Here is a 10,134-nt window from a genome sequence, read left to right on the forward strand (position 1 = left end):
TGAGCAACTGAAATAAATTTTCTGAAATACAGAATAATCTTTGAAATGAAATAAATAATCATGTTCATGCTCATCCAGGGCACCAGTCCCAAACATTCAAGAGCTGAGCAAGTTATGCCTTTGGTAGTGTTCTGTGGGAGCTGGAGTGGCTGAGGGGGAAGGGAAGCAGCATCTCTGCTGGGTTGTTACTCTGAGGGTGTGGAAGTGGCATGTCAGGAGTAGGGCAGGGACAGATCTGGGGAGCATGCTACATGACATGCTTCTCTTGAGACCTGATGGAAGCCTGAGTGGAAATCCATGTGGGATAATGTACTAGCAACTGAATTAACTCTCACTGTGCCTTGTGTCCTCTGTCTAGAGCGGGGATTATGGCCCAGGCGGATACTGCCAAGGGCAGCAGAGTCCTTTAAGTCCTCATCTTGCCATGGTCGGGGCGGAACAGTAGAGAAGCTAGGCCTCATTTGGACTGTTCCATTATTTACATGCTTAGTAATATTCAAGACTTATGTTAAAGTGCCTAGGCCACCACACGACTTGCCTGCACCACTTCTCCCTCTCATGGAGATGGCTTCCTCTACTGGCCACAATTTAATTCAGCCTCTCCCCCCAGAACACACCCATTTTATCGATGTAACTGGAAGACAGGTGAAGACTAGATCTGGCTGAAAAGTTTCAAATTAAAAAAAAAAGGGTGGGTGTGTGTTTTAACATTTTCCCATTGTTTGATCTGCTCTAGATAAAACACCTATTTTCAGAAATGTCCATCGCTTTTGCTACCGACTTCCTCAACAATCAATTGGAGTCCTCTGTGCCTCTGAAAAAACAAACCCTACAGCCCATAACTGAAGCAGCTAGAATCAGAGGACACTTTGGCAGTGCTGACCTGTGTTATCTTCCCAAGGCTACACAAGGAGTCTGTGGCAGAATTTGCATTCAAACTCCAGGCTTCTTGCTTCCCAGTGTTGTGGTCCACCCGTTTGCCCAGGCTTGATAAAAATTACCTCTTAGCCAGAGGCACTGGGTTGTTGCTTCTTTAAAACTAGATCTAATCCCCTGGAAGCCATTACTGTGCTGTGACTTTCACCTGTAATTAGCCAGGAAATAATGTCTGAGCCCTGTTGTGTTCAGGAGTAAGCCATACCTAAGTATCAATCATTGACATGTCCTATTTCCCCTCACCTTTCATACAATGGGGCATAGGGCATATAACCAGAAAATATTGTAGGCTACTACTATGTCTGCCCATCAGCTCTAGATGCCCAAGGGATTTCAAGCAGGAATGATTGAAAGCCTGAAAGTTAAGTTCTGCAGCTGCATTGCCTCTCTTCTACGCAATCAGTCACACTGGAACTAAAGAGGTTATCCAAACCTGAAAAAGTTCTGAACACAACAGTATCTTTGGGGTCCACTCCTAAGTACAGATTAACAAGTATGAATGTGTGGGTCATTGGTCCTAATTATAAATGTAATTTATTTGGAAATTGTCTGACAAGACATTTGCATGTCAGCAATGCAAACTCATCTCAAAGATCCTTTCACGACATTAAAATTATTGTGTGACAAGAGGATAAAAATCATACTAAGTAAGATTCCCAGTAATGTTGCCTTCCATCTAAAGCAAAAATTAAACCTCTCAATCATAAAACTTTGCATGTGATCCCTGATCAGAAGCTGTCTCCTACTCTTCTGACAGTTTGGAATGTTTACTGGATATTAACCTATTTATTTGTGATATGTCAAGCTGATACTATTTTTATTTAAGATTGTTCCCAGTGATATTTTTCTCATTTCATTCTCTTTCAGACCTAGCCTTTCCCTCTTTTATCAAGCGCAACTGTAACGTTATTTTTTATTTTCTGTGGATCGTGATTGTAATAGTTTGTTGCATTGTAATTTCCTGTAATGCAACTTTAAGAAAGATAGCCAGGCGCTGCTGTGTTTGGAGGGAAATAGAACGTTGACATCAGATTTCAGCGCACTGGTACCAAGGCGCCGATGACATAGAATGTCCTGCTTGTTTCGGGGCTTTGGCTGAAATGACATGAATCACCATGAATAGGGGGTTCATTGCTACAGTACTTTGAAATGATTGAGTAGGAACCGTGCACAAACAATACATCACAGGACACCTACACCACACTACTGTACATCAACCTATCTTGATTTTTTTAAGTTGCTTTATTGATTGCTTTGCTACCCATCTAACAGCCCAAGAGTTTCATGATCATTGATGACAGAACCATCATTTGATACAGTGTACGAAGAATTACCTCTACCGTGAGTGTGTACCTAGCTATACACACGTCGTGGTCCACACACTTCCCTTGGTAGCACTTTGCCATTTACTTTGATTTTAAAATACATGACTCAATAAAATGAGAGCGTTACCTGTATCTTGAAGATTCGAGGCATGCATATTTCCCGCCACTCACCATATTTGCATACATGTTTTCCTTTGTAATTCAGACTGCCACTCATTTGTTCCTGTCATTCAAGCAATTATAAAAACCCTTTGCCATCTAGTAGAGGAGCCAAATAATTATAACCTCAAATTGGAGTGATAAACTGCAATGTGGGAACATTTTTAATGTATTGTGATCTGTGTGTGGCATGCAAATAAAGCGCAGAATTTCCCCAAGTATATGATACAAAAAGTACGTGTTTGGGTTGGTTCTGCTTGACTCCAAGGTCCCGCCTTTGCATCTCTTGCTGCGCGACTTGCAAGGGCCCCCGGGGAAGGGCAACTCGATTTAAAACTTTCCCCCTGGAGAAGCGAAGCCGCATGTTCCAGGAACTGAAGTGCTGCAGAGGGAGAATGACTTCTGCGGAGAAGTCACCTCCAGCTGCCTTGAGTGAGCTCTTCCCAGACCCCGTCGCCTCAGGTATGTGAGAGCCGCGATCCCTGGCAAGCCCGCAGCCGTGTACCTGCAGGTGGCGACAAATACCCTTGAAGTTTGGCGCTGTCCCGGGTGCTGAAGGCTGAACGCGAAGCGACTGAACACAGCTGGCCCGCGGCAGCGGCCGAAGAGTTTCACCTGAGTCTCGGGAAAAGCCTCCGCAGAGCCGGCTGCTCTAGCTAAGGCAGGGGACCCCTTCCCTGTCACTCCCGGCTCCACGAGGCCAACAGAGCGACTCCCGCTGGGGCAGGAGTTTGCATTTAAAAGCGATCCGCGAAGGAAAGGGCTGAAGCCGCGCGGGGAGTGGAATAGGAGTCAGCCACACACTCAGTTATGTGCCTCATCCACCCCCCCCCCCCATTCCTCAGCCCTGGCACGTAGCCACAGCTGGCATCACTCAGGGCATGGCACCGCCTAGCCCCTTCCCCCCGCCAGCGTGCCGGGCTCCTGGCCACAGGGCTGGGGACGGTGCAAGCCCACGTCTCCGTAACCAGGAACGCCACCACCCCGGGCTGACTGGTCCTGGGCGCGGATCACAGGGTGACGCTGGAGATAGCTGGGAAGCGCACAGCGTGGAGGCACCAGCTAGTTCCAAACGGGCTGCCTGGGCTTTCCTCTGGGACTGGGAGGGACGAACACGGGGAAGGAGGGGGGACTCGCGTCGCTCGATACTGGCCCAGCGGGTGCAGAGGATGCTCCGCCCGCGCGGTTGATGAAAGAGGCCGGAGTACAATGGCAGCCCAGCAGCGAGAGCCACCCCAGAGGAGAGGGGGCGGGGGAAGAGAGCGAAAGCAGGGACAGGGGCGGGGGGAGAGGCAGCGCAGATCAAACAGCGAGCGAGCGGGAGGGGAGAGGAGGGGGAGCAGGACCAGCCAGAGAGAGTGAAGGGGAGAAGCAGCCAGCGCGAGCGAGGCTGCTCGGTGCCAGCCCCTCGGAGCCCGGCAGGCGCCTGCTGGGAGGGGAGTGCCGGGGCAGGATCGGGCTGGACAGGCACAGCCTCTCTCCGCCGCCTGACGCTCCCTGGATGCCCGCAGCCGCTCCCGCCCATGGCTCTCCGGCGTGGCCAGGCGCACTGGCTGCGCGGCGCGCCCGGGGGCCCGAGGCGATGACTCGCGGCAGGAGAGCGGAGCGCTCCCCACCTGCCAGCCCGAGCCCGGAGGAGTGACAGTGCCGCGCTCTGCCCATGCGCTCCTAGCTGCCCCGGCATGGATGTGGCCAACACCACTACCTCCCCCACCGAGCAGTCCTCTGCCAGGGGCCAGGGCGCCGCGGTGACCCTCAGCTACCAGCTCCTCACCTCCCTCTTCCTGGGCACCCTCATCCTCTGCGCCCTGCTGGGCAACGCCTGTGTGATCGCGGCCATAGCCCTGGAGCGCTCTCTGCAGAACGTGGCCAACTATCTCATAGGCTCCCTGGCCGTCACCGACCTGATGGTGTCCGTGCTGGTGCTCCCCATGGCCGCCCTCTACCAGGTGCTGAACAAGTGGACGCTGGGACAGGTTACCTGCGATATCTTCATCTCCCTGGACGTGCTGTGCTGCACCTCCTCCATCCTCCACCTGTGCGCCATCGCCCTGGACAGGTACTGGGCCATCACCGACCCCATAGACTATGTCAACAAGCGGACTCCCAGGCGGGCGGCTGTGCTCATCAGCCTGACCTGGCTCATCGGCTTCTTGATATCCATCCCGCCCATGCTGGGCTGGCGGACGCCCGAGGACAGGTCGGACCCCGACGCCTGCACCATCAGCAAGGACCACGGGTACACCATCTACTCCACCTTCGGCGCCTTCTACATCCCCCTGCTGCTGATGCTGGTGCTCTACGGACGGATCTTCAGGGCGGCCCGGTTCCGGATCCGCAAGACATTCAAGAAAGCGGAGAAGAAGAAGATCACCGACACCTGCCTGACGGTCTACCCGGACAGCCCGCAGAAGAAAAGCAACGGGGAGCCCAGCAAGAGCTGGAAGCGGACGGTGGAGCCCAAGCCCAACGCGTGTGTCAACGGGGCCGTGAGGCACGGGGAGGCTGGAGCCGCTCTGGAGGTCATCGAGGTCCAGCACTATCACAACTCCTCCAAAACCCATCTGCCCCTGCCCAGCGACCCCTGCAGCACCCCGCTGGCCCCGTCCTTCGAGAAGAAGAACGAGAGGAGCACCGAGGCCAAGAGGAAGATGGCTCTGGCCAGGGAAAGGAAAACGGTCAAAACCCTGGGCATCATCATGGGCACGTTCATCCTCTGCTGGCTGCCCTTCTTCATCGTGGCCCTGGTCTTGCCCTTTTGTGACAGTGAGTGCTACATGCCGGACTGGCTGGGGGCTGTCATCAACTGGCTGGGCTACTCCAACTCCCTCCTCAACCCCGTCATCTACGCCTATTTCAACAAAGATTTCCAAAGTGCTTTTAAGAAAATTATCAAGTGCAAGTTTTGCAGGCAGTGAAGGACACTCTCTTCTCGGGGGCTCCCTGCACTTGCTTCATCCAACTCCACATCTCTTGTGCTACTAGAGTATCTGCTTGTGCCCCCTTTCCCCGCCCCCTCACCGGTCACCACTCTCCCCAAGACTGCGGCAGGGGCAACTCCAATTTACCGCGCAGCACCGGAGCGTCTCCTCCACGACTCGTGACAACACACAGCGCGCGGCAAATCCAAGTAGTTCAGACTCCGGTGCAGCGTTTGCCATCGTTCCCCGGGGAGACAATGCCGCTCCGGATTCCAATCCCTTGCCTCTCAAAGCGTTACAAACTCACTCAGCCCCTTTCTGAACTACTGCAAACTTAGCGCTTGCAATTCAGCGCTTTGGAAACTGACTGACCGGCACGTGTTCCCGAACTAACCTGAACACAGTCTGTTCCTCTGAGTTTACACAGTACTCAGCCTGTGTAATGACACCCTATTTCGCCACTTGTATTTATTTTGGGTAGACCTTGGGTTTGCAGATCGTTGCTTGTGGTCGCTGTTACTCACCTTGTCTGCCCGAGTAGCATCGGTAAAATAAACCATCCTATGCATAAAACCTTCTTGTCTGTTTTTCTTGGATTAAAAGAAGATTGCAGAGCGCTCTGAGTCTAACCTAGATCTGGTCGAGTAAGTACGAACGTGGAGGGTTTGAAGCAGTTCTTTCCATAGTGGAAGAAGGGGCCTAAAAGTTACGTCGCTGGCAGCGAGATTGAAAAGTGAATTTCGTTTTTTTTTTTTGGGGGGGAACACAATTTTATAACCTTTCAAGGTACTTCTGATCACATTACTAACTGATATGTCTGTATCATGTATTTATAATAGCCCGCTTGTTACGTTACTACCTTTCAGTGCATGGGAGTTACGTTGTTTACATGAGAAGGATTTTGCTAAACATGAAGTCATTACAATTCACCTAATTACAAACAGATTTTTTTAAAAACCACCCTAATCGAACGAGGATTTCTCATTAAGAAAACCCACGGAACCCATCTGCGCGACTACCAGGCGCAAATAAATATATAAAAAATTCTTGAAAATAAGACGCAGGTTTTCATTTTGAAAAGCACCTTAAAAGTATTACTAGGAATCACAGTGCTCGTTTGGGAAACAAACAGCCGTGCAGCGTTTTCCTCAAGTTTGAAACTATTTTCTAGGTGCTGCTTTCTCTCTCTTGCCCTCTTCCCCCCGCCAAACCAGAATAATCTCATTTTAATGCTGTGTAGCGAAAAGGGCAATTATGGGCTAAATCAATGAGTCTCTCTCCCAGCACAGGTGATTAGCTACGGTATTGTTGCCGAACAAACACTCATACTATAGCAAGGAGTAGAGTGTACTTCACTTTGCAAGTGAAGTGTAAATCACTTCACTTGCAAAGTGTGGCAAAGTAAACAAACACTGTCAGCTCTGACTTCTTGGCAGTTCAACAAAACTTTCCTGAATACTTGGCCCAATGCTAATTCTCCCCTCCCCTTAAACAAAAAAACCCACCTCTGACTCAAGAAAGTTGCAGAGGTTTTTTTTTATTCTTTTTTATTTTTGATACTTTGCTTTTGATGAGAATGAAGAAATAACCTGACTTGTACTGAAAGGTATTACTAACACCTCTTTCTTGAGTCAGAAATTGGGGTAGTCTAAACTGTGATTTCAACTGAATTGCCAGAATGTCCATTTTGTACAGTGCCTCTTAGTTTCATACAGGGTATGCATCGTGATCTGTTATTCTGTTCAGATCTGACAGGGTTGCATATTATTTTGCACTATTAAACGGGTTGAATTCTTTGTATTTGGGAAGGTAGTTTGAGATCGAATGCTTGAGCCAAAAATATATATTTTTCTTCTTTAGTTTGTCGTAATCTGTACTACCTATAGGTAAATGGGAATGTTAATTCTGTGCTTCACGTGAATGTAAATGTCAAGTCGTTTATGAATTTAAACAGCCTTCAAAGTTAAATTATAGCAATGCTTTGAATATGTTCAGATAGTCTAATTTATTATAAGAACATTTATTTGACCTCATTTTCTCAATTAAAGTGAATTTTAATCTTATCTTCTTTTTTCTCACTGATCACTCTTTACATGTACATTCTGGATTTTCTTTATTTGAAAACGAAGTTGTATTTTTAAGTGCAAAAAGAAAAATTAATGTAGTCATTTATGAGGTTGAAAATTTAGCCACTGAAATTGAAGATCTTCTGACTTGAGTTCAAAGAACCAGCAAGTGCGTTTTAAGTGACTAGTTTTAATTTTGTTTAATCTATAAGGAATCTATCTCCACATACACATCCAGTAGCCGGCGTGTGTTTGAAACAATGATACAATCACACGTGCGTCTGTGTATGGGTATGAGAGAGTGGGTTGGTGGTTTTATGTATATCTCACTTATATTTCAGATTTAAAGCCTGTTTAAATTTAATCTGAACGGTGCATTCTAGCCCCTCACCCCCTCGCAATTTTTGCTTGCAGCAGAGGTCAGAATCTCCCAGGCATTTCAGAAACTTTAAAAGAAACTTGCTAAAGTTGAAAACTTTTATCGTAGCCAATAGATCGATGTGTTAGTTTCACTCTCCCCCTTTTACTCAAAGAGAAGCGATAGCTCCAGAGGAGGTGGTCCCCCTGTCCCTAGGAGGAAGCGTACACGCTCTGCACTGGGTGGAAGGACAAAAACCGAGGACGTGTTTGCAGGAGGGAGCCATCTCTAAGGTCCCTCGATTGACCTGGCTAGCAGGTCGGTGTCTAGAGTGAAAGGGCTGGAAATGCCATCAGTGCAGCATGCTCCAGCGTGATTCCATTCTCAAAAACGCTAGAGCACTGCCGCACCTAGGCAGAGCTCTTCATTAAAGGGCCTCCCCGCGCACGCTGACCCCTAGAGCAGGAGGCAGGCCACCAATGGCCAGCTGACAAAACCACCCATCATTAGCATTGGATCATGAGTGCTGGCTCGTTTGGCTTGTGACAGTTTAGGGATGACGTAAGCCAAAAGGCAGTAAGGGGCTTTAACGACTGACTCAGACCTAGCCCTAGCCCAGAGGAACTGGTTTTAAAGGGACAGTAGCACGTTTCAGCCTGGAATTTATTTCCTCTCCCTAGCCCCTCTTTTTGTAGTCATCGGGGCGCCTCAGCTGCCCCTCGGAGGGGCCTCTCGGGGGGGGTTATATTTCCCCAGTCTCTCGGGTACTTACAGAGCAGCTTCAAGAGAATTACGGTCCAGGAGCGGTAGTAAGGCGAGGACCGCAGCCCTCTGCCAAAACCATGAGTGTCTGCCATTGGCCCCTCATCTGCCGTCCGCACAATCTCCACTTCAGAGAGACGGGCCACAGCTGACAGAGGGGAGGGGCGCAGCCTCACCTCTCGCACTTATGGCCGGCTCAGAGCACTCTCGTAGGGCTGGAGTTGTTTCCTTTTTCTTCAGGGACGAGACACTTATTTCCAAGCTGATCACTGGAGATGAAGCCCCAGCACCTCTCACTCAATCGCTCGGGACTTAGCCGAGTGAGATTTTGTTCTCTTGTACCCAGACTCCGGAGAGTTCCTGCAAGCAAAACTCTGGAGAACTAGTGAGAGAAATTCAGTTCAATGCAGATGCTGTGATCACTGATTTGTCTAGTCTAGGGGATGGTAGCTACTAGCCTGACAGCACTCTGGCCTTTTTAGTAGTCTGTCCATGCTAATTGACCATGCTAATTGGGTGCTCCAAAGGAGGATTAAAATGCTAAAAGAAAGGAGCACTAGTTCCAGTACTAGCACTACAGGAAAAGGTAACAATACTCACTCTGATATATATGTTAAAGAAAATGGGTGTAATTGCTGTGGTAGATATATAATGATGGGAAGAGGCTTCTAATGTAAAACCAGACCAGGTTAGTGTAGCTTTTCCACTGGTTTCACAAAAAGGTGAAAAATATACTCTCAACCATCCTCTTTTGCTTATTTTATCCTTGTGATTTTTTTTTTAAAACTAAAAGTGTGCATCCACTCAAGGAGCCTGTATCCATTATATGGAGATTACCTATCTCACAGAACTGAAAGGGACCTTGAAAGGTCATTGAGTCCAGTTCCCTGCCTTTACAGCAGGACCAAGTACCATCCCTGACATATTTTTGCCCCAGATCCCTAAATGGCTCTCTCAAGAATTGAGCTTACAACTCTGGGGTTAGCAGGCTAATGCTCAAACCAGTGTATAACTAATCTCCCCCTCTTCCACATAATCAACAGTAGTGATACTCATCCCAGGGCAAGGTTGGAAAAAGAATTCTGAGAGTTATAACTAAATTTAAAAATATGTAGGCACAAAATATTGACATTTTATTTTCAAGTTTCCAGGTTGTTCCTGATAACTCTACCAACTTTTTCTTGTATATAGCAAAAAGTAGTGAACACACTAGAAATACAGAAACAACAAGGAGTCCAGTTGCACCTTAAAGACTAACAGATTTACTTGGGCATAAGCTTTCATGGGTAAAAAACTCTCATTTTTACCCACAAAAGCTTATGCCCAAGTAAATCTGTTAGTCTTTAAGGTGCCACCAGACTCCTTGTTGTTTTTGTGGATACAGACTAACACGGCTACCCCCTGATACTAGAAAAGAACAGATTAACCCCCGCCCCCCCCCACACCACCGCCAATAAAATAAAAGAGGAGCAGGGGAAAAACACATGTACATGGAAGAGATAAAAGTTATTTCACTGAGAAAACTCAATTGGTGGGATCTGTACCTGTGAAGTGAAAAAATGCTGCTGGGAAACGTTAATACTTGGATCATGGCAGGAAAACACAAA

At 48.2% G+C, this 10,134-nt stretch overlaps 1 protein-coding gene across 1 annotated transcript; it reads left to right on the top strand.

Moving 5' to 3' along the window:
- Positions 1-4,031: 4,031 nt before the first annotated feature.
- Positions 4,032-7,304, top strand: HTR1A (5-hydroxytryptamine receptor 1A). Its single transcript, XM_030566828.1, has one exon. It carries the CDS (start codon positions 4,103-4,105, stop codon positions 5,336-5,338), a length of 1,236 nt encoding a protein of 411 aa, XP_030422688.1. The 5' UTR covers positions 4,032-4,102; the 3' UTR covers positions 5,339-7,304.
- Positions 7,305-10,134: the final 2,830 nt, after the last annotated feature.

This window comes from Gopherus evgoodei, chromosome 6 (genome assembly GCF_007399415.2).
Source record: "Gopherus evgoodei ecotype Sinaloan lineage chromosome 6, rGopEvg1_v1.p, whole genome shotgun sequence".
NCBI lineage: Eukaryota > Metazoa > Chordata > Testudines > Testudinidae > Gopherus > Gopherus evgoodei.

Excerpts from the sequence above, each read along its gene's own strand:
- HTR1A (XM_030566828.1), top strand. The coding sequence starts at position 4,103 with ATGGATGTGGCCAACACCACTACCTCCCCCACCGAGCAGTCCTCTGCC.